Below are 25,848 nucleotides of genomic sequence, written 5' to 3'. Positions count from 1 at the left end.
GCATCGGGGTAATGTAACAACTACATCCGACGACTGCCAGCAAATCGCTATTTTTCTAACTAGTACTTGATCTGTCTGTTCTTTCGATATTTTATTAGATGTTGCACAACGACAAAAACATTATCGTTGTTAAAAATAAAATTATAAATAATCCTAGGCATACTCGGGTATATTTCTGTTAAAAAAGTCCGCCGTTCGAGCATTAAACAATCTCACCAATAGAGGCGAGCAAAGATAAGAATAATAATCAGTAATAAATGAATCCAAGAAGACGCAATTTCCCAAACATCTGAATCTGACGTTTCGAAGACCTGCAAATGGCGAATTAATACAACCGCGAAAATATTTCGTTAATCATCGTCACTTCGCGCCACTTCCTAGCTTTACGACAACGAACTTACCTATTATCTTCGATACTTTTACAATCTGTTATTCGCGTGAATTTGCTAGTTGAAGTAAGAGCTCATTCAACAGGGTATACTTAGACGATCATTTCGCTCCCTAATGTCCACTTTGGCACCCGACCGTGATTGCGCGAGCCTGACACCTCGGATAGCTCCGAAGTATTCCCAAACCATGAAGAAATCGAGGGAGATTGTGCGCGTGAACGTTACGAAATCGCGGCGTATCCGCACGCATTCGATACGAAAGAATTTCCAAAAACCCTTCGCCGGAACGAACGGCTGGCAATTAGAAATCTGAAACTTCGCACAAAAGACAATCGCTGTAACCGTTCTTATCCGCCAAGAATATGTTCACACGTCCCGCTGAAATCACGGTCGTCTCGTTCTACGCGCCAGAGGAGATGAGATACATGCTTAAATAACTCGATACATTTTTCTTTCGTGTACATAATTTCACAGTTTATAAGAACGTAATTCCATCCATTTATAATTTATACAAGAGAAACTGTTATGTTTGTTTTTGTGTCGGTCTCTCTCTCTCTCTCTCTCTCTCTCTCTCTCTCTCTCTCTCTCTTTCTTGCTCTCTCCCTTTGTCTCTTGTTCTCTCTTCCCCCTCTCTCCCTCTCTCTCTCTCTCTCTCTCTCACTCACTGTCTCCTTTCTGTTTCACCCTTTCTCTCGCATCCGACTCGCTCACTCACTCGCTCTCTTTCTCTGTGTACAAACGGAATAATTTTATTCATGTCCTTGTTATAAACTCTACGTTATGGGAACGAAATTTGCTTACAGGGGTTTCGAAAGATGTGCTGTACCACGGCGAACGAGAGGATTTCCAAGCCGAAAATTATTCTTTTATCATCGTGCGATCATTGTTCGTGAACCGTTCGCCTCTCCGACGATGAAAATTGCGATACACAAGCGTTCTGTACGCCGGCCTGATGAATATTCCATGAACTGACACGAGGACCGTCCAGGAAGTGACAACCGAGTGCATATGCAAAAATGTACAAAGAATTTATGTAAGTATAACGTTATTCAAACGAGTCTCGCGTCTTCAGATCGATAGAAAATACAGATTATCTGAGATCTGTTTGGTTTTCTCTGTTTGGTTGAATAATCCGCGTTCTATCCGAATCTGAAGATGCCAATTTGAATAATCTTATATTTAGAGTTATATAATCTTTTACTACTAGTCTGTATAGTCGTCAAAATTGAGACATTTGTTGTACCGTGACATCAATCTTTGCCCTCGGAGCAAACTAAATTAGCTTCAGGGGCAGAGAATGTGACGCATACATAGAGGTAACAGACTATCTATCCTGCTCTCTTCATATAGGTAGAACGTCGTGTCCCATGCTAGCAATAAATCTCCTATAGTATAGGGACAGGTAGAACTACTAACAATTTTCAAATCCTTCAGCAGACTTCAAAATTTGATTCTATCACTTTTGATTCTAACGTACGTTCTCGCGACGCAGTAAGCAACATTTTGTACAGTGATGCTGTATTTCATTAGAAGAGAAACAAGACCAGAGTTGTCTGCACAGTCGGTTCTCGCTTTCTGGATGAGGAAGACGAATCCTCTCATTCTATTCGAGATCCACTGAATCAGCACAACGTGCATTTTGGGGAACACTGCAGGTTCGCTACTTCATATAACTAAATTGAATATTTAACATCATTACGCAACTGGCCCACACGTCATTGGGAAAAATTTGTCCGCCCTCAAATCATTGATGACGTATTTATATAGAAACCCGTATAAAATAAATTGCCTCCTATACCCGGCTCTGTCCGCTCGATTTACAACTGCGTCTCAGTAGCCATCGCTGGACAACGTCGGTCACGTGAATAAAAAATAATGCTACTTCGCGGAGAAGTATTGTCAGGAAAGACAGCGATCGATCGGTGGTTCTTTTTTTGTTCTCTCTTCAGAATTTCATGCGATCGTTTTTATTTCGTCTATTGTTTGTCGAACACAAAGCGATCGATTTATTCGCCTCCGAACGTGCTTACGTCGTCGGATAAATCTGTTCGAAATTCGCACCCGTACGGTATTATTCGCTTGTATACTGACGATGCACGCAATTACGTCAGGCAAGGCAGTGATTATAGTATACACACTCTTCCTCTGTGGGTCATTTCACGTCTGATCGATCGAGTTCAGGATTTACCAATTTGCTGCACGCGAATCGGCCGACACACGTCTCAATTGATTCCATTGCACTTTTGCCAACGAAATGACTTGTTTAGTGTATATTTATTGCTGGGCTGAGTCAGTAAGTGCACTGTGAATTCTTACGCATATCCGGCGACGATCTAAAAGTTAGCATACTCTTATCATACTCTCTCACTTAGTCGGAAAGGAAATGCTTGTCTGACCTCGGTATCTGCAAATTAGCGCTATATAGTAATATGTATATAAAAAATGTATATTCGTATAAACGTCCGCAGCGTCGTTACAAATAATTACCACCTGTCTCGGAGACAATTTATACTCGAAATCGCCTAGCAACTATAAATGCTCGTAATCGATAGCTCGAATGAAAACGGCTTCATACGAAGTCAACAGGTTCAAGAAAATACAAGGTGCTCCACTTAGAATATCTGATTATCATTTCTAACTTCGACAAGCGTTTCTAGAATCTGAAATGTCGTTCGATACAAATTTAATCCTAAATAAAAAATTTTAGAGCCCAAGGTTAGTTGCTATTGGATACAGAGTAAAAGGAGACAATTTCTGGGTGGAACAACCTGTATACAAAGTCAATAGTTTCACAACGATCAAAAATACATAACCTACTGATCTCAATTGTAAGTCATACAAAAGTGTAAGTGTCAGAAAAAATGGATATTATTCATAACGAAACGTTATAGAAATTTCATTGAAGGTTTACGACATTGAATTATAAATTGAAACGATCTAATTCAAGGTCCTCTGCCTTGACGCGCTCTCATCTGATTATATCACCGGTACACACACTGCTATCGCGACAACGGAGTATATGTTTCAATTTTTTAGACACGACCTGTATTAACAATGTTCATTCGCAAAAGTGGAATCAAGCATACCCATTAGCGAAAGTGGCAATTTTCTGTGCAACAACCTGGTATCATCAATGTTGCTATACCCCGCGGTCAAGTATTGACTTGATTACGCCTCTATCAATCGTGTATTACACACACTTTATATCCTATCAATCATCGATGGTGTGGTATCGGGGGAGTGGAAGAACAGGGGAGCCGGGACAAAACGAATATGATCACATCAACGAAATTCTACCGCGTGAATTTCAACGTTAAATGACCCCATCGTATTTTTCCCTACCTAAAAGTACTTAATATTTGTTTCATCATTGTTAACATGATACACGGTCTAATTCTCTGTGTCGCATAAACATTTATTTATTCACGTCCATGGTATCGTTCCTTTTTACGGACAGCGTGTTTACAACGATACTAACTCACCTAACGCCTTCTCTCCTTTCTCTCGCACTTCCTATCGCTCTCTCTCACACACACACACACACGCGCGCGCTCTCTCTCTCTCTCTCTCTCTCTCTCTCTCTCTCTCTCTCTCTCTCTCTTCTTTTTCTCCATTTCTGTTTAACGTAATTCGGAACGGGTCGCGAGTTAATAAACTACAGAATCTACAAGAGTCTACCTTAAATAATTCGAATAATCCGATTTCGATTCGACTTCACGGCTATAGTACAATGTTACAAGCATGGTTGCATGATGGATCGTCAATAATGACCGGCGGATCCGTTCTCGGTTCCGTCCGGCTGGACTGAGATCTAGCGATGTAGATTAATGATGTCTTATATTATACGCAAAAATTAAGATCAATTGATGAAGGAGCGGTTCGAGTAATACACGTTTCTTTGTTTGTTTTCTCTTTCTGTTTCGTTGATTCAGAAACGTCGTTACAGATCCCGCTCAGTGTGGTTCAAATACGCTAACCCCAAGTATCATTTAGTTATTTTTGTTTTCATATTTGTTTCACACGGTACACAGGATTCAGACTTTCTTAAACTTTAAGTAGTAATGCTTACTGCGTTTTTTCTTTTTTTTTCCTACCCGTTGTTAAATCAACGTGGCTTTGTCTGAAATCATATTCACGAGCTCTGAATGGTGTTCGTGCACGTTAAACATTTCGATTCATTGGGCACCTAAAAAAGTCTTTGATGAAAGACTCTCCGACGCGGATTGCATTATTCTTGGACAGTTTTGCGACATTCGAAACGCGAGAATAACTGTGGAAGAAACGATCGGAATAAACACGAAATTTACAGTACATCATTATAAATTCGCTATGTTTGTTGCAAGGATGAAGTTTTTATGCCGAATAATGTTCTAAAGTACATTCTCTCAGGCAAAACGACGGCGATCCTCGGTCCTTAATTAATTGTCAATAAGTATTACTCTTTGCTAAAGTACATGTAAATTGTTCTTCAAAGAGAACATTTTACAAATGCCTGATTTAAAGAAGATATTATCTCCCAATCACAAAGTTTACTAATGTTACATGAAGTGTTTGGTTCGTTTATTATTGAGGTTGTTAGTGCGAGACAGTCGAATGAAATATCATAAATATACATTAACACTTTCAGCCATCTTGGATATTAATAGTTTTGGCTGAGATATTTATTCGAATCTACCATCCCTACCACTTTAATTAGAAAGAGGGTCTTGCGTAATTCCAGGTGTCGCTAAACAGTTCCCAATTTGCCAGATAACAGACAACAAACCCCCATTTTATCGAAAATTTTTTGCACTCTTTTTACTTCTAAAAATCAGTAATCTCATTGTATCGTTAACAACATCTATTTAGAAATCCTAGAATTTTTCAACTTCAATTAAAATCCTGGACATCTCAGCAACCCTAATTCGCATAATAGCCACTTATGAATCTGAATATGTTAAAATGCAACCTCGGTGAAAACATTCATCCAAGAAGAAACATCTTCGCAGTGATCATCCGAGCAAAGAAGAAGATAGCTTTCTTGGGAACCCAATGAGTCGTCCAAAGTTATTAACAGAATGAAGAAATATAATAAGAGTAAGAGATACAAGAAAATTTACGGTACTGATACTTAAAATCATATTCCATTATCTATTTCCGATTAACTAGACGGCTGACGGCCATAATCTGCTACGACCCCTAATTCAGGATCAGTCAGGTGTCGAGGAAAGAAGGACACACGTTTTGCTTATAAATTCCTTGTACTTTCCTCGATCATAGAGTAATTCTCAAAGAAATTCAAACTAGATTGTTAAGCAGAGAAGAATTGGAGAATCGTAGCAGAGTGAATCATCCGGTACACGGGAGAAAATACACTGATCCTGTTCTATCATCTTGGAATTATCTGAACGAGTCTGAAACATTCAACTAAAAGTAAATTAACTACTTCGTCGTCAAGAAGTGGGGCTACGGATTGGACAAAAGCAATTGTCTGCGGGTGACCTTCACCCGTGCACCGGAGGGTGGAAGAAACAGAAACACGACTGAATCGAAAAAGACGTGAAGACGTGGCAGGGTTAGGAAACAGGAGCTGCATTACTAACCTCTTCTTCGGAGGCTTGTGTCAAGGTCGCTATTGCCTGTTGGACCTGCGGTGCGGCGGGTACAGCAGCAGGATGTGCCGGGACTTGTTTGCCGATTTTAACAGCGTCCTGTGTCGCTTGCGAGGATTCAGCCCTCCTAAGATAAGCGGCCTCCTTTTTAGGTGGCACCACCGGTTTATTCGGTGGTACTGGGGGAGGGACCCCGCGTGATATCGGTGGTTTTTTCGAGGGCAGCATGCCAGATGCTTGAACGGTCGAACCGGAACCAACATGATAACCGAGCTTGCCTGCAGTTTGCGTCGGCGGAATAAGTTTTACTGCACCTCCAGGGTTAACGGTAGCAGGTACAACCACACGTTTTTCTACAGCCTGAGGAATTAATACACACGAGAACCGATTTAACCACGGAGCTAGCTCTTTGATATAGCCTCAATGTATTAGAGTATCCACAGCGATGGATCTTCCAGCCACTCTAGGTATCATCACCTTCCGAAAAACTTGAGCTGCCTGATTCACCATTTCAAGCATTCTTGGCCAGGGCTGGTGTTTCAAAGCGTCCAACGCTCAACGGGTGACCCGCGGGAGCTCGTGACGAGAATACGAATTCTCAGAACGTGAATCAACTCGAAATTTTCTCGCGTTAGTTGCTCTCGAGAAACTGTATACACATTTATTTGTTACAGCCATACTTGGAACGCAACCGACGCACAATGGTAACTTTTCTAAAAAAAACAGTTGGCCAAAATGCAATTTGCTAAGTATACAACAAGATCAGAAAGTTCCTGTAGTACATGCAGAGTTTCACAAAAATTTTTGAATCAAACAAGATGAGTAATCCCTTGATATCATTTGAAGATGTCGTCCTCGACAAAAATGTCCTCTGCAGATTTTGTTAACGAGTTATTAACAATCAGAAGGTGAGACAATTATCTAAGAAGTGTTTGGAAACAACTTCAGGAATGATCTATTTTATTTGTATCAAACAATTTCTAGGCACTCTACATATATTGTGTACATTTCAGAGCACAAAATGCCATTCAAAATTTTCAAGTACTTGATTACTAAGATATAAACCGTCAAAGTGGGCGAATTTTCATGCGTGCAAGAACCTTATAAAAGCTAAAGTTTATCTTTTAAGAAACCTTGTATATAACATTTTAGTATTAAAATATATGTTATAGTAATGACCTTTGTACATAGGTAATGTAAAATATTTTTTTAATGAAATCTTTCGTCCTTAATATCTCTTAAATCGTGATCATACTGTCATGTAATGATAGAAAAAAATGTTAAATACGATATCCAATCAAGACATTTTGACCGTTCTTGTAAATTTTTAAAATAGTTACATTTATGTACCAAATTGTGTCCATCAACACTTTTCGTAAAGTACGTCCAGGATTTTAGTCTACCTTAACTGTACCTATATAACTTTGACTGTAGATATAGCTCTTAATATACGTAAATGTATTAAGTATATACACGTGTAACTACATATATTTCTATACCATAAAAAATCAAATTATTTTGACTGTAAATATAGTTAATCATCACAGGATGATATTGTTTCTAATTTATCATATTCTTTAGTACTATTTTGAGAAACGGCATTTGTACTAAGTTGCCTACTAAACATTTTTTAATAATCAATGAAATAAACAATTTTGCCATAATGAAAAACTGATTTGAAATTAAGATTATAATATTAATATGATCAGTACCGTGATGAATTATGGCCAAGTTTTCGAGAAAAAGGATCACTGTGCGACAGGATGTGGCATTTAGATTCTCCGAAAATGATACTGCCGCGTTTTCGGAGAAACTTGAACCTCGTGACTAAAGAGCAACTCTCACAAAAGTTTTACTCTCAAATGAGCACATACCTCTACGTATGCAAGATTTATTTCCCCCATGAGCTTTGTGTGTGAGCACAAGTTGCCCGCCCGAGCAAAAATGCTTGTTAGCTGACATTGTTATGTCCGATAACTACAGCAAAGAGGAAAAATATAAAAGGTTCGTGAAATTGAAGATCTCTTACTGATTGATCCCCCAAAAGCTAGTTTCTAACCGATTGAACCACTGATTCTTCTTTTCTCATAGTCACCAAACTTTTAAGGGAATGACGATCACCTAACATTGTTAGCCCAATGACTACAGAAGACCAAGAGTTCACATACGGTTTAAATTTTTTACCTTGTTAGTTCCTCAAAAGCTAGATACAAACTTCTTGAATCTCTGAACTTCTTTTTCACACAGTCTCCGAAACTTGAACTTGAAAAGACTTTTTTTTAAATCCCTAAGCCTTCGAAAACCTGACTGTTCTTATGATACTTATAAGAATGGAAGGGTTGCAACTTTTTGCAAACCAAACAAGCTCAAGTTTTTCAGTCAGCTAGAACTGAGATTATCTGAAGATCTATCTGACATGGGTATATGTACAGTAGATCAAGACATTGACACACTAGGACTTTTTGTTATAATGTAAGTTACAAAGATAGCTTTTTATGGTACTTCGAAACATTGTGGTAAAGTACTTTTAGACATTGCAATAAAGTATTTTGAAATTGAAATATAATTAATATGTTGCGTTTGTAATTTACATTATTGGAACAGATCTGTGCCTGCCAATAGTTTTTCAATCGACTATAAATTTAGAGCTGGTGTTTAAAGAAAACTAAACGAAAACTAAACCAAGACACCAATCCAAAGCAGAAGAAAAAATAATAAGTAACTGAATTGTTCAGGATAGTAATAATTGAAATGTAGGTCATGTTAGGTAATCACGTTTAGATATCACGTTTTAATTTTTCTAGCTAGTTCCAGCCAAGATGTTGATTTCTGATAACAAAGTGAAATTTAAATATACCAGCATGAACTAACATATTGTGTGCAACTTGATAATGTTATTGATAATACAAAGCATGGAAAAGTAATACAACGCATGTTCGGCGAGCGAAAGATAATCGACAATAGAGTATTTGAAGAATTTGAGTTCTTTATCGTGGACAGAACGATAATCTACGTTCTTTGTTAGGATAGTACATTGTAATAAATTCGAGGAAAATAATAGATATACAACCAAACCATATAAAGTTAGCAGTAGCAAATACAGGGTTGCAATTAGGAGGGCAAGCAAGGAAAATATGTAAATAAGGCTCAAAAGTGAGTTGCATACAGTTTTTTAATTAAGGAAATAATCAATGTACATACTAAATAGTAATCTTATGTACAAAATAAGAATAGCATAATACAATTCAGTTTAACACATTGACTGCCGATGAATCAGCTTCGAAAAATTTCACAAAATCAAAAAAATTTAATCATTGTATTTAAAATTACAGAACCAAAACTTATCACAGTGATTGCTCTTTGCATTTTCTGAAATTGTATAAACCCTACAAAAATTTCATTTAAGGGACTATTGTATGAAGACAAAAATTAATTTTTGAAACAAACAAAGAATTTATTTATATATGACCTACATGGCACTCAACGTGTTAAAAATCTGATGGTGTACTAACTTATATAAAATAATACAGTGTGGTATGATCGGTATGAATAAAATTTTACAAACAATAAAAAATGTATGTGTATATGATGCAAACTAAGAAGGCTCGTGTTATGTAGCCTATGGTAATAGGAAAGAATCTGATTTCTGGTCTAATTGTACATCTTTGTTCATCTACAGACATGAACATGTTTGCAGCTATGTGCACTATTATTTTATATTTTCGTATAATACATAATGCTGTTAAAAGTAACAACGTAATATTAAAAAGAAACTACGTACAACGCGTCTATAAGAAATGTATATACGTGATCGTTATACCTATAATTCACTGATCACATGCACTTTGTAGATTCTACAAATATTTGAGACAAGCACCGACTACCCTAGTTCTTAGGTATCCGGATCTGTTTCAAGATAAAAAAGATTACTCGAGTTCTACTCAACTTGCCCGGTACTTATTCGGGTACCCGGTTAATCACGATTAGAAAAATATCCCACTTCACGCAAACGGTTGTATACACTCGATGATATCCAGATAAAGTTTCGATTAATGCATACTTTTTTATCAAACACTATTTAGAACAATAAAACAATTAATTTTTTAAATTTAATATTCTTATTTTGTAATGTAAGTACCAAATCGATATTTTCCTTCATCAGTCAAAATAATTTTTTGATTGTGATTACTACATTTAGAACGTTCTTCACATATAAATGTATATGTATTTCATTTATTTTCAGAGAAACGGTCCTCCTTGAATAACTACGAATATAAACTGCTGTAAAATTTAAAATTGTAATGACCCATAGTGCTTTAAATAATTACACTGATTTATCTTGAATTTAAATATTTCATTTTAAAAATTATTCAATGTAAAAAATTAGTTTTACTATTACAAAACATACTAGACACTTTATCAAAATTATATGAGTAAGTACTTTTCGAATTGTCTTTGGTATTTCCAGATCATGACATTGATATTGATGTTCAAAAATTCAGTTGATGTAATAAAGAATGCAATCTATTACAATTTACTTTAATCTTTGTTAAAAATTTATGAAATTCAGTGTATAAATAGGTAAATTGCTCTATTTCAAGGTTGGGTGTGGGAATATAACATTCCATCTGTAGATGAAAAATATGTTCTGTGTAATTCATCAGTTGCATTACACAGTGACAATGATCAACCATCAATATTAGAATCGGGATCACAACACCTTGTACATCAAGGAGACAAAAGATTTAGCAAGTACATACGCGTATAATTTCTGCAAATATGATATCTATCTAATTTTGAAATAGTAGTAGATCAGCAAATGTCAGAAAAGATAATTAATACTGTCAAAGCTGATAAATACCAGCAATGTCGACCGACTCTAACAGACTACTTTCCACATCTGGTACTTTCGTTAATTTGAAACGTACGACCATATTACCGAAAGATGTAGACTTGTTAATATTTTTACACAAGAATGAATACATTTAATTTGATAATTAAATAATTGTTTTTTATATATTTATCCTTAAAAGATATGAATTGCGTTGTAAAGATTTAAAAAATTCTCTTTCAACTATTTAATACTATTATAAAAACTTTCTCGTATACCCAAGTATTTTATGAGATAATTTTTATTAACCCTGCTATCTTAACCGAGTACCCAAGTATCTCACAGATAACAACTTTAATCGCCTTATCTATTTTATATTCTAGTCTTTGTATGTAGCATAAAAGTATAAAAAGTACCTATTAACTGTAATGTAAATATTATTCTAAATATATATACATATTTATTTTACCTAACTTAGTATTGGTACTCATTGTTCCTTTTGCATTGTAACAATAAGTACAAACAATGACATACCCGTGTGTTAAAAGAAGAAATCAACCAGTTTCGCCCCAAAGCAGTTTCCGTTTGTTACATTGTTATATTAAAACTAATAAGAAAGGTAAATAATGCGCAATAATTGTGATTTCTAAGAAAGACGACAAAACTTATTTATAATTATCACTGCTATCATGCAATAATTATATAAATAATGAACATATTACATAGAACATTCAGAGTCCATAAATAATAAGACTAGAACATCTTATACAAGTATGGTATGTATATAAGAAATATCAAATTGTATTATTTCTAATGTTTCCCAATTAAAGCACTCCACTATCATAAGTAAAATAAAATAGTTGAAAATATTACTTGTATGATCATTTCTATTTATGTATTATATTAAGATATACATATTACAATGGAAGTTCCATGTAGATTACACACCCTTCCTGTATTTGATCGATACATGTATAGCAAAATAAATTCTATTGTCAACTATAAAAATAGTAATAAAATATTCACATTGATTTATCTATTAATATATCAACATAGTCATATTTTTTTAAAATATAATATAGATCTACGGTTCAGAATTTTTTAATCAATCTCATATCTAATTAAGCGTATATGTATAGTTTATCGAACATTTTATACTGCATTTAAATTGTAGATGTTCGTCTTTATTAATTATCCGTATCATCATTACGTCATACTATTAGTTATGATAGTATTTATAATGATTTCTAATAATCTCATACAAGTCCAGTGCATAAAAAATAATTACATAATAAAAATCAACAAAGTATGTTGAAATAAAAGATAAAAAAAACTGTTCTCATAAATATATGCACAAATATATATGTAATGTATGGTATCTTCAAATTCAAGTAGAATGAGAAGAAAAATGAGGACAATTTACCTGTGTATCCGAAGACGTTGTAGTCTCTCCACTGGTAGACGTAATGTTGGATGTGTATGTGACCCCACGTAATGCCTGTCCAGGAGTTACTGATCTAGCGATCCCAGTAGCTATAAGAAAAATTTTAGTAGCTTTTATTGATCCCTATAGACATTACTATTTGACTTTTATAATACCTATGTTAAAAATATAAACAAATTGTATGTTTTAATACAAATAATAAGTAAGAGAAATTATTTATGTTCAACCCATGTTTGTATGAACCAGGATTGAATGTTAAATTTTAGACATAATCATAATTTTTACAAGGAGAATATACTCATATTAACATTATGTATATACATAATATACTATATTATTATGAGTATAAACTTCAACTAGCATTTACTTTTGTAATCAGCTGTGAATGTATAATGTAAATATGAATTCGTCCATCATTATATGAGAAAAATATTCTCTTACAGAAAAGAATATACATATGTATGTTCAAAATATTTTAATTATGTATATACTATATCAATTTATGGATAAGATGAGCTGTTCTTACTTGGACCGCTGACAGGAACACTAGATACCGTGGCAGTGGGCTGAACAACTTTGCTACTAACCATCGGCGTCCCAGTGCCCAATACTGTGCCTTTAACTGCATATAAAATATGGCTTTAAACGATCAATTCAATAATCACACAAAGAATATTAAAACTCATATTACTGTTTGTTTGCTACAAATATATCAAACAGTCAAGTTAAATTATATTAACTATCATTTCATAGTAACTACTATACATTAGTAACATTACATACTTGTTTGTGGAGCACTAGCAGGCCTAATTGTAGGTATCGCAACTAAGTTAGCTGGTTTGACTGGAGGAGGTGGTGGAGTTGTACCCACTCCTCTTGGAGAACCACGTGTTTGAGATTCTTTTAACACGTCCATTTCATTTCTAAGTTTTTCTAATTCTAATTCGAGATCTTTCACCCTCTTCTCTTCTTTTGCTAAAGCTTGCCTATACTGCTGCCTTTCCATATCAAACTGTGCCAGTTGTTTCTCTAATTCTGCTTCCATCTGTAAAGACTTCTTACTTTCTTCTTCCAGTCCTTCAGCCATTGCATCTATTCGCACTTTTTCCTCACTTAATATCTGTGCCAAATCCTCTGATCTCTTTTTTTCCTCCACATACTTTGTGTGTAACCTTCTACGTTCACTCGATAGAGCACGTACTATTCTCTGATGTAGTGATTGCTCTGAGTCTTGAGTTTCAGTTATTTTCTTTAACTTTGCTTCCAGTCCTTTGTTGTATTGTTTCTCTACTTCTAATTCTTTCTTCAAGCGTGTCCTATCTTTTTCAAGTCCATATGTAATATCGTCACCTTGGGCAGTATCATGTTCATGTTTTCGTTTCTCTTCTTCTAATTCCTTGACTACCTGAAATTAAATAAATGGAGGTTGTACAAGATAAACATTATTCATAGCACAAAAAGATTATAAATCAAAAATAAATAACATACAGCTCTGTGTCTAAGTTCAGCATCTTGAAGAATTTTGGTCATCCTGGATTTCATACGCCTTTGTTGTTGTACAAGTGCTTCTAAGCTAGCAACTTGTTGATGTATCAGATTTGATTCATGTCCCATTAATCCTATGTCTCCTGTTAAACCCATATCACGAATAAGTGCAGCATGTGGATCTGTACTTTTACTCATATATTGAGCTTGTAATAGATGTTTCAATTTCTCCGACTAAAAAATGCACATAAATAAGAAATTTTTAAAAAATATCATTTGCTCCCTAAATAAGGTTTTATATTATTTTTAAATCACTTGCTAGAACCATATTAGTTGATTGCATAAAATAGATTTACCTTTAATACTGCTATTACAATATCTCTTGCTTGTAATTCTCCTTCAAGATGTCCTAACAATTTCAATAAATCACTTTTGTTCAGTTCCATTTTTGGATTACGCTACAAGAAAAATTTAAGAAATTACAACCAAGAAAACTATGAATCAATACATAGACTATCTTGCAATATGTGCAGGAAAATAATAAATCAAGTTTATATTAACAATTTTCATCCAAAAAATGCCATAGTTTCTTAGATCTACTTGATGTGATCTTGACAGTTTTTTGCAAGTAAATAAAAATGTTTTTATGGAAAAGAGATTATCCTGTTTCATAAAATTTTGCACTTTGATGATTCTTTATAAAGGAATTAAACAATGATAAAACATTTAAACACTTAAGTTTATGAGATACACTATATGTCAAATATAGTAGATCAAATCAGACATTAGAATACGTTTTAAATAATAAATATGATGGACAAATTAAAAATGTTATTTAACAAGGTAGCACATACTTTCAATGTGTTCGAAGAATTTTTATCAAGTGCCTCTACATTATTGGGTTGTAGAGTTTGTTGATGCTGTTGCTCTTGCATTGGTGATGGTGACGGTGACGGTGACGGTGATGGTGATGGTGACGGTGACGGCGACGGTGATGGTGACGGTGACGGCGACGGTGACGGTGAGGGTGACGGTGACGGTGACGGTGACGGTGATGTTGATGGTGACGGCGATAATGATGGTGACGAATTTTGTTCATAAGGTTGTGAAGATGGTGTAGAGGTGAACGACTGCATCTTTGTAGTGCAGATCGAGGAGGTCGTCGTCGGTCCTGATGATCCATTCGCCGGTGAAACTGTCGGACTCACAGTCGTAGCGTTCTGACTTTGCGATGCCATTTTTGAGAAAAACAAATTACCAAAGAGGATCTACCCCTGAAGAATATGAACTCTCTCAGGGGCAGAATACTCTGAAAGTACCCGAATAAAAGTATACCGCAGTTAAACCCGTTTCAACCTAGGGTATTAATACTTTCATTTGAACAAGAAAGGCTCCGGCCTTAAGAGCCATCAACCTAACCCAGTCCTAACTCAGAGCCAGCTTTCAGGATGCTCCACATTTGTTTCACGCTTCCTATATTCCTTTACGAACTTACTTAAATGATACCAAACAAGTTAATCCGGCATTTCACGTTATCCGCGATTATTGATAAATCAACTACAAAGCGTAATTCACAGATAGAAACCTATCTCGTGAAAGGTGCTACACACGAGATCATACATTATCGATTATTTGTTATCGAATACGACGATTCAGAATTCGACTTCGACCGCTAATAGCGGTAAACTTGAAATATCTGTTCGGTCCAAATCTTGTGCCTGTGACTCATATGTTATATTCTTCCCAATTTTTATACAAATATTCTGTCTTCTTGTATAATAAAAAGGAAATATTTATATAATTTACGATTATAATAATGTTGAATTTTATTTTAGTGTAAACTTCTATTTATTAATTTAAATAACTATATATTTTATTTAGAATAAGAACTTTGTGTAAGCCTTTGACATAGCAGAATTTTATTAAATAACTCTGAATGAAATAATAATATGTATTATCGATATATTTTTCAAAATACTGCATGTTTATAATAATTGAAAATGTGCATCTGGCTCTACTTCTCTGATAAGTTTGAAAATAATAAAATGCGTTTTGAGATATATTGATAAAGAACTTTTTATCTCTTAGATAACAATGAACTACTTTTGTCAAATTTGGAATCTTATCAGTTTATCGAAGTGCTCGATAAGTCAACGAAAATTTCGGCAGTAAATGATTCACCGCATATGTGGTAAACCACCGTCAGAGAATTGGATATTTACGATGAAAAATTTGGAAGAAACTAACAATTCGTCGCGTTTTGTCGATTTGGAAAATTACGAGGACGATTTTTCGGAATACAAAAATGGACATACAATATCTGAACAATCGTAAGGAAATTTAATTAATTAGTAATTATTCAAAAATTTATATTAAAAAATCACATTTTACTTGTATTAACATTTTTTAAATGTTACAATTCGAAATCTCATTCACAATAACAAAAAATAAACTTATTTATAATTGCATTGTTTGATTTTAGAATTCAACAAAATGTCTCACCATGGGATATATTTAAACTATCTTCAATAAAAAAAGAAAGTGCATCAATGCAGGATCATAAATGGCTAGTTACCGTTATGCATATTATTAAATTTTTTATGTATGGTATTATTTTCTGCATTATTCTCTTCTGTAGTTTAATTGCGAAATGTGCAGTTCTCTTTGCAGTTTCACAGCTTGATGAAGAACAATGTACACAATTATGCAATGACTACTCAGGTATTTTGTAAATGTTGCATATATAGTACTGCTTATAAGTAATTATATACTTTTAAACGATTCACAATGTAAAAAACATCATGTAATGGTTATTAATATTGCAGACATTAAAGAAGATTTGGGAACAAAAATTTCCAAAAAGGGTAGAACAACCTGGTCATGGTACATCATCTTCATGTTCCTTGTACCAGAATGTGTCAACATTTTACAGTCTATGTGGTATTATATTTTTAAAAAGAATGAGAAGATGCCTACGAAATTAAATTTAGCAATTCTTCTTGTTTTGGAAACTCTTCATCCAATTGGTTTAGCACTTTTACTTTTCTACAGTCTTCCAAAGATCAACTCTATAGAAGCTGCAGCAATATGTAGTTGTATGTCTTTTATACCCGTTTTAATAGGTAAGGCAAATTTATTTAATGTTTTAGTAAATAAGTAAGAGTTTATTTAATTTAAATTTAAAAATTTGTTTTTCATTAGATTTAATTTCGCAAAATCAGAACTATGTGGGATCATCTAAGATGTTCGCATTAATTTTATTATTCAATATGTTGGCATTAATTGCCCAGGGTTCTGGATTGGTTTTATATTCCTTTTTGCATTATAATACAAATGAAGTGCTAATGTGGATATTTCCTATATCACTTTTATTATCTTCTTGTCGTTGGTGGATCAATTACGTTTCTGACCATAGTTATTGTGGTAAGATTTTTGAATTTACAAACTTTTTTTTATGCAATATATTCTTTAATGCATACCAGAATTTTTATAACCATCTATGTCTTATAAACAGGTTTTATAAGGTATCTAGCAGCAGTAAGAACAGATTTAGAAAACAGTAGACATTTATTGCAAGGCTACATAGCATTTTGGAGGTGTTTAATATTCATTTTAAGTGCATCTGTAATTTCAATGTTTAAAGGAATTCGATTTAGTGAATTTTTTGAATTTCAAGAAATGAATCAATACCATGTGGAATTAGTTCCATTATTAAATTGTTCTGTTTCCTCAAACGCACGAGAAATCAGATTTTATTTTGAAGACAACGATTTTCAACAAGAAAATATTTATACCCCTATTGTAAATACATCAACTCCTTTATATACTTTTTTAATTCAAGTTTTCTGTGGTTTTTTCATATATATAATAGGTGAGTACAAGATTTTATAATAATTGTATAATGTAAAAGTCCTTTGGAATATATAATTACTTTTAATATTATTGCAGCCATATTTTCATATAAAACACAGATGCAAAAATTTAGCGTTGCTTTTCCAATAAGTTTAGTTACACCAGGGACAATATTTTTAATAATAATATTTTCTATTGAAAAAGATAAGGATTCATGTGTGTTTCATGATTTACTATCGGATTATCTATTTTTCAAAAAACCTGAATACAGCAATATGAAAGATTTTTACCTAAACTGGCGCATATGGTGTTGGATAGTATGGTGGTTATCACAAATTTGGATATCACTACAGTTATGGTTTGATCAGGAAGAAAAACTTGCTCCAGTGGAGAGAATTTTCTATAATCCAACATATGATTCTCTAATGATTGATCAGTTTATAGGATTAAATAAAAGAAAATATCAAACTTACAATACAATTGTAAAAGAAGAACATTTCCATTTGACAACACAGTTTAAGGTAATTGTTTCATTCTACTTTGATTAATCGAAATTTTTATAAACTTTGTGTATCTAAAATTTTTTTAATGTTTCAGACTGACAGTATACAAGAAATAGAAAGCTCAAGTAGATCTAATTCAGGATCTTCAGAAGAAAACGTTGATAATAAAAAAAATGCTTGTGCTACTCAACTTTATGTATGTGCTACTATGTGGCATGAAACTAAAAAAGAAATGATGGAACTGATTGGTAGTATATTACGATTAGATAAGGATCAATGTGCTAAGAAAGTTACTCAAAAATATTATAAAGATTACTTCGAACTGGACAGTACGTAAAAGCCCTAATTTACATTCTGTATAATTATGTAAATGATACATGTTACGTAAAGGAAAGTAATTTAATCATTACTTTAGGTCACATATTTTTTGACAATGCATTTTGTTGTATGCATGGTTGTATTGGGACATGTAATCACCTTGAACATGAAACACAAATAAACGAATATGTAGTAACATTTCTGGAAACTATGGAAGAAAGTGTCAAAAATCTTGGTATGTGTTCATTATCTCCAACCAAACATCCAACACCTTATGGGGGTCAGCTTGTTTGGACTCTGCCTGGTAAAACATACTTAACAGTGCACCTTAAAGATACGAACAAAATACGACATAGAAAAAGATGGAGTCAGGTAATTTTATTCTTATTAGAATTAATCAGTCAAAGAAGTCAGTCTTTACTCAAGGAAATGTAACTCATATTTATTGTTGGTATACTGTAGGTCATGTACATGTATTATCTTCTTGGCTATCGGTTGATGGACCCATCGATCGATATTGATCACAAAGAATTAATTACAGAAAATACTTACATTCTAACCTTGGATGGTGATGTTGATTTTCAACCAGTAGCCGTTAAAGCATTGATTGATTTAATGAAAAAAGATAAGAAATTAGGTGCAGCCTGTGGACGAATACATCCAGTGGGAAACGGTATTTTTATTTCTCTAATTATAATATACAACAAATTGCAATTTTGTATTTATTAAATTTCTACAAAATAAGATATTTTTGCACAGGTCCAATGATTTGGTTTCAAAAATTTGAATATGCTATAGGACATTGGCTCCAGAAATCAACAGAACATACTATAGGCTCGGTTCTTTGTAGTCCTGGGTGTTTTTCTCTTTTCAGAGCAAAAGCTTTAATGCAACATAATGTCATAGCAAAGTATGCAACTAAATCAACTGAACCTAAGCATTATATTCAGTATGATCAAGGAGAAGATCGATGGCTTTGTACACTTCTTTTACAAGCTGGCTGCAGAGTAAAATCTATATTATATTCTGAAAGCTTTTTGCAACTAATTTGTATAAAACTTTTTATTTTCTACCTTTCCTTTACCATATTTCCTTAGGTAGAATATTGTGCAGCTGGCGATGCTTATACACATGCCCCAGAAACATTTAAAGATTTTTATATTCAGCGTCGGCGATGGATTCCATCTACCATAGCTAATATATTTGACTTATTAAATACATCAAAAGAAACCAGAAAATTAAATAATGACATATCAAGGCTTTACATTGCATATCAATGGATACTAACAGGTAAGAGAACAAAAAAAACAAATATATTTTATTCACATATTTAAGTACTAATCATAATTTTGTAGGCAGTACTATTATTGGACCATCTTTTATTTATTTAATGATGGCTGGTGCATTTGTCACCTCTTTTCAAATAGACAACTGGACGAGTTTTTGGTTCAATCTACTTCCAGTAATTGTTTTCATAGTAGTTTGTTTCTTCACTGAAAGTCGTATACAGGTAATTGTTTAAATTATTATATTAATGTGTAATTAGATTCAATCCATTTAAAAAAAAAGATAAAACGAATGATCAATATAAAGTTTTGACAAAGTTTAACTACATACTATTATTTTGCAGCTTATTGTAGCTGAGTTTATTACTGTTTTATATGGTTTAGTAATGATAGTTGTATTAGTTGGAATACTACTAGAAGTAGCAGAAGAAGGAAGTTTTGCACCCAACACACTTCTATTTTTTATTGTAATTGCTCAGTTTATACTAACAGGTTTTATGCATCCACATGAGATATCATGCCTGAATTTTGGAATTATTTATTATATTACAGTACCATCAATGTACATGTTGCTTATTATTTATTCTATCTTCAATGTACATAATGTTACATGGGGTACTAGAGAAAGCAAGCAACAGATAAAGGTATACTTGTATAAAACCACATTGTTTTATAAAAAAAAGGAAACAAAACTAATTCATATATACTAAAACTTACCATATAATAAATTGTTAAATAGTTTGTTACTTATAATTTTACTATTACAGTCATCCGAAGAAACTAATTCACAAGCTGGACAAAATGAAGAATTTAGAAAAAATTGGAAACAATTTTCATTTGGCAACTTTTTCAAAAGTACTTGTTGTAAATACAATTCAGTAAAAGAAGAATATTTAGGGCCTATTCACAATGCATTAAATGAAATTAATATCCGTTTAAAAAGAATAGAAAGGTAATTGATACAAACATATTATTGTCGTAATATAAAAAAAATTGTATTTCAGTTTTTTATTTTCATTAATAGATGAATGTTATAATGAATCTGTTAGTCTTAAATAAATAAATAGTAGTTACAGAATCAATGACACATCAAATGATAATGCAGGAGACCACAATGACACTGAAACTAATGTGCATGATGATGAAAGTAATCATATTGTTAACGACGAATTATATGCAAATGCAGATATGGAAAGTGAAATTTCAATGCAATCATCTAACACTATTTATAATGAATACTCCAATTATTTAATAAGCCCTAATTGGCTGCGAAATGAGCACATGCAACGTTGGAAGGTAGATTTTCTTTCTACATCAGAAGAAGAATTTTGGAAACAGTTGATTGCAAAATATTTACATCCTATTGAGACTAATGTTGAAGAACAAGTATGTTTTCATAAAAATTTCATTATAAGAGTAAAAAATTAATAATTATATTTTTCAAAAATTAATTTTTTTCCAGAAAAATATTGCGAAAGGATTAATAAATATACGAAATGAGTGTCTTTTAAAATTCTTCACTATAAATACTTTGTTTGTAGTAGCAATTTTTTTTGTTACAAATTAATAAGGATGTGTTAAACTTTCAATGGCCTTTTGCTGTTAAATATGATATAACTTTTGATGAAGTTAGACAACAAGTAAGTCTTTTATTTAGTACCATGATTTGTAATGAGTAAAAAATGATTTACAATTTATGTTATATTTCAGATGAACATAACAAGAACATATATGCATTTAGAACCAATAGGATGTCTTTTTATTATTGCATATGTTATGATCTTATTTATTCAATTTTTAGCAATGTTGGTTCACAGATTTAGTACATTTACACATATTATTGCTAATGTTAAATTAAACCTATGTTTCTGCAGAAAAGTAATATACTTTCATGTTTACTATTTTATAATTTAGTAATTTACATAAAAATTACTTAAGAGTCTGAATTTTATTTTTCAGACAAAAGGTGTAACAGATGATTTGATTACAAATGAATATACAGAAGATATAGTAGAAGGACTTCAAAATGTGGTAGAAAATGGAATGTCATATTCAGGAGGTCAAAGAACTATTCAAGAATTAATGGAAGATGCTGAAAATCTTCCAAAGCTGTCTCATAATTTTGAAAATCTTTTTCACAGAAAATGGAGACAATCTGCTGAATCCGGTATTAATTTTGAATTTATTATTATATTTTATTCTATTTTTTACATATTATTTCATTTATAAAATCATTATTTTAGGATTGTCTAATGTAATATCCCCGAATGTATCAGAAGATGTAATAAAAACGTTTGAAAAGCCATGCTCTAAAATTGTAGTAGGACGTAAGAGAAAATTTTCTCAAAGTACAACATCTGATAACAGTGGAAATGAGCAAAGATCAAATGAGGATATTAAAAATATAGATAAAGCATTAAGAAATCATGAATATGATAATCCAGCATTTCTAAACGATAAGGAAGATTAATTTAATGGTCATAAATTATCTCTTCATTACCTTTATTTATACTCCCACTATGCATAAATTTCATATCAAACTATTATAACTAATAACATAATAGGCATTGTAAAATATTGTATCATATTTGATAAATATTGAAGAATCATTGAAACCATTACACACTATGACAAAACTATAAAACACTCCTGAATTTCTAATGTTTTTCAAAACCATGGATATGTACGAAGTACTTATATATAAATATTATACAAAGTATTCCTTTTGTAGCAATACATAAAAAATTTACTTAGAAATTCACAAAAAGTTGACATGCTGTTTTATAGTAATAGAATACTCCCCGGGTATATAAATGTTAGTTTACAATAAAAATGGTTGTGACAAAACTATAAGACAGGCTGGGTTAGCCATAAAAAATCAATATGTATATAGAATTCTTTTTGTTACTTTTTAACACGTTCCCTGCCAGACCATTTTTTGAAGACTTTCTATTCAGGCCGCATGGGGCGTATGCGTGCAAAAAATATAAAATGGTGCAAAAATCATAATTATCGAGCAAAGGATGTATAGTTTAAGATGTATTTTTTGTATGTCTATACTAGTTTAAAATAAAACATTTAGTCAAAATATAATAAATATTAATTATTTAATCTACACAAATATCGCAGAATATTGCAACTTTTACAGTACGGTCTCTTGCTGATTGGGAACTTAAATTTTTAACATTCTTTTTATAACAAATTCTACAGCGTCTTCTTATCTAATTAAAGTGACCTTCCTTTTTTTAAATTTCGTGTAGATTTCTGCTTAGTCCCATCAGTAAAGAATTATTATTATTGCATAACATCAGATTTATTGCTAATTTTTTTCGGAATTCGATGCTTGTTATTTTTTGGTTTGTGAGACTATTATTATATAATCCATGAATTCACAGATAGCTGTGTTGAGGCAAACTTCAAATACAATTTTCTTGTACAACTTTACTGATTTTCGTAGAGGACTACAATATGAAACCATTTCATCTGAGATATCTACATAACACTTTCCTTTATTATAATCGACAATAATCTTCGGTTTTATAACATTATTCCCCCCTTTCTGCATAACGACATCTTTCCATTTCAATATTGTCAAGCCATCATTACTTTCCTTAGCAATATATTCTTATCGCTGTAATTTTTTTAAAAGTAGATCTTTTGGAATTCCACGGCGATTTGATCGCCTTGTTCCCACCAAATGAATATTTTGAGCAACTAACTTCTTGGTTAATTCGATACTTATGTTCTTATTATTGGTACATATTGTATGACCTTTGCCAAATATATTTTTACATAACAACAGAACAATATTGGTAGGTGTTGTTTCTCCATATTCGTTTTTTTTCCCACAATAAATTTTGAAGGTGATCGTGTATCCTGGTGTTGAACATAATTTGAATATTTTAATACCGTACTTATGTAATTTTTGTTTTATATAGTGTTTCAAGATAATGCGACCTCGAAAAGGAATCAGAGATTCGTTCACACAAACAATTTCGCCTGGTTCAAAATACTTTTAAAAATTTTCATTTAACATAGCACTTATAACACTTACTGTTCTATTTTTATAAAAGTGGTCGTTTAAATTTTCTTTTCCATTGTCGTTAAAATACAACATTTACAACAAAAGTTCAGACCTATTCCTTGACATTATTGAAGATGTAAGAGTTTGTGAATATGCCGGATCTTTGGACCAATACAAACTTATTTCTGGAAGCTTTACAATCCCCATCCTCACAATAATTTCAAAACAATGTTTTATCTCCCTTTTGTCCTTTGGTTTTCATTCACCTAATCACGATGATGTTTGTTCTAATAGTAATTTTTGCGCATACTGATTGGTTTCCATTACTATGAGTTCGAAGAATTCATCATTCACCAACAAAAACTAAATATCTTTTGGTTTTTCATAAGTTTGATTAAATATTTTGAAGCTCGGTGTACCAACAAAAGGCGTAAGCCCAATCTACTTGAAAAACTGTTGCAGTGTGATGCCATGTCCGTTTATAAGGAGTAATTATTGTAAAATTTTAAAACCTCTGAGGAAGAGAAGGAGGGAAAATTTGCAAACATTTTGAAATGCAAAATATTCTCATCTATAACATTGAAATAGCATATACATATTATTTCCTTCGTTTTTTCTTGGTTTATTGTACTTTAGAAATACACTGAAATATAGGTAAATCCCAGCATCAGTGAAGCAATAATTGTCGTATCTACGGCACGCGAATAACTGACTGCTCGAAGAAGCGCAGTTAAAACAAGTTACGGTAAAAAAAAATTGGCCGTCACGCAATGTGGGACGTATACGCCAGCGATCAAATGAATGCATTAGCAATAGTATTAAGATGCCCATAATTAACTGCATAATGAATTTTTTAAAAATTCTTTATTTTATAACGATAATACTAAATGGTCTGAATGAAAAGTTTATTGTGGGCGCATAAGCCCCAAGCGTCAGGGAATGTGTTAATAGTATGGCGCGATAAGAAAATTGGAAATTTGGTGGAACGAGGAGCGGGAAAAAGAGAGGGGAGACTGTTTCGTCCCGGGCCCGCCAGTGGACTCGTCAGTAAAGCGTTCTAGCGAGCCCTGCCTTAGACAGGGATAAGGACAAGGACGGTTTTCGGTATATACAAATCAAGACGGTCTCAGGTAGTTGCGGGAAAGGAATCCATCTGCTGGTGAATGGCGGAGGTAGTCGCCACAATAGTATATTCCTATCCTTTCCTTTTACTATTTCTAACATTCCTTGTGGTAAAGATTTATAGTTCTTTAATTTTGTTTTGTTTCAAAATCTTCTACATATCCTCAATATAGCTTTTTGTTTTTTCTATAGTGTTAAACTGCTTTTCTCTCAAGTATACTTCTGTAGTTAGCATTACCAAATAGTTTTCAATAGGCTGGATTATCATATTGAAAGATATACTATTGCTTACCTACTTTTGTGCATATTTCGATTGTAGTTGCCTATTAACGATATCCTCATATGTTCTACTATTCATTTTAGTAGAAACACGTTTTTGTCAGAAAAGATTACTTTCTTCCAGTTTTTGTGCCAATGTATCTGATGCACTACAAATTCCAATCTGACTTGTTTATGTTTATTAGTTAGTGGCGAATGCTTCTTCATTTTAAGCTTTTTCAAATGCTTAGAACCTTTTATTATTTTCTGTTATTATACTATTATGACCCATATCTTTTTAACATATATTTCTTTATTTTTTAAATAGTAATGAAATACACAATGACTTCTCTCTAATATATGGATAATTTTTTGCACTGAATAGTTTGCTTTTTTAACCACTTCGGTACGGCGCGCATCGGCCACGAAATTGTGCCCACAGCCGGCACTCACCATTCGCATGCTACTTCGTGCATCGACAGTGAATCCGTTTTGCTCTTTTACAGATCTTTGACGAGAAAAGCTTATTTATGTGTATTTCTGGACGTAAACACTGCAATTGTAGAGATAAGGCAAAAGTTCTTGGCAGTCGACTATAGTCGACTATAGTCGATGCTCGGCCGTGTGCGTTCATATCACGGCCGTCGACTATAGTCGACACTCGGCTGTGCGTGTTCATCTGTGGCCGTCGACTATAGTCGACGCTCGTACCGAAGTGGTTAAATAGTTAATTAAGTTAATCTCT

At 32.9% G+C, this 25,848-nt stretch overlaps 2 protein-coding genes and 1 long non-coding RNA gene across 4 annotated transcripts; 1 reads left to right on the top strand and 2 right to left on the bottom strand.

Moving 5' to 3' along the window:
- Positions 1-857: 857 nt before the first annotated feature.
- Positions 858-16,190, bottom strand: Naus (cortactin binding protein N-terminal like nausicaa). 2 transcript variants are annotated; one of them, XM_078193736.1, is made up of 8 exons: positions 14,595-16,190; positions 14,097-14,198; positions 13,744-13,974; positions 13,039-13,660; positions 12,782-12,877; positions 12,235-12,344; positions 5,972-6,340; positions 858-4,509 (listed from the first exon to the last, which is right to left on the bottom strand). In XM_078193736.1, the coding sequence occupies exons 1-8, from the start codon at positions 14,976-14,978 to the stop codon at positions 4,495-4,497; spliced, it is 1,929 nt and encodes a 642-aa protein (XP_078049862.1). In that variant the 5' UTR covers positions 14,979-16,190; the 3' UTR covers positions 858-4,494. The 2 variants fall into 2 exon arrangements, with proteins under 2 accessions (XP_078049862.1, XP_078049861.1); XM_078193735.1 differs by lacking the exon at positions 858-4,509 and having other exon boundaries at positions 5,945-6,340.
- On the top strand, positions 15,875-22,181 carry LOC144476613 (chitin synthase chs-2). Its single transcript, XM_078193734.1, is given in 20 exon segments — positions 15,875-16,070; positions 16,223-16,461; positions 16,566-16,862; positions 16,942-17,163; positions 17,255-17,611; positions 17,689-18,113; positions 18,190-18,424; positions 18,511-18,785; positions 18,876-19,086; positions 19,173-19,420; positions 19,511-19,703; positions 19,769-19,923; positions 20,044-20,343; positions 20,467-20,651; positions 20,767-21,085; positions 21,162-21,248; positions 21,250-21,339; positions 21,410-21,577; positions 21,659-21,866; positions 21,943-22,181. Coding segments are annotated over 20 exon segments (4,599 nt in total). The 5' UTR covers positions 15,875-15,912; the 3' UTR covers positions 22,170-22,181.
- Positions 19,122-25,632, bottom strand: LOC144476615 (uncharacterized). Its single transcript, XR_013495056.1, has 2 exons — positions 25,138-25,632; positions 19,122-19,906 (listed from the first exon to the last, which is right to left on the bottom strand). It is a non-coding gene; the product is annotated as an uncharacterized LOC144476615 (long non-coding RNA).
- Positions 25,633-25,848: the final 216 nt, after the last annotated feature.

This window comes from Augochlora pura, chromosome 10 (assembly GCF_028453695.1).
Source record: "Augochlora pura isolate Apur16 chromosome 10, APUR_v2.2.1, whole genome shotgun sequence".
NCBI classification, from domain to species: domain Eukaryota; kingdom Metazoa; phylum Arthropoda; class Insecta; order Hymenoptera; family Halictidae; genus Augochlora; species Augochlora pura.
Note: the sequence above shows the minus strand (reverse complement) of the source record. Positions and strands in the feature narration are given on the sequence as shown.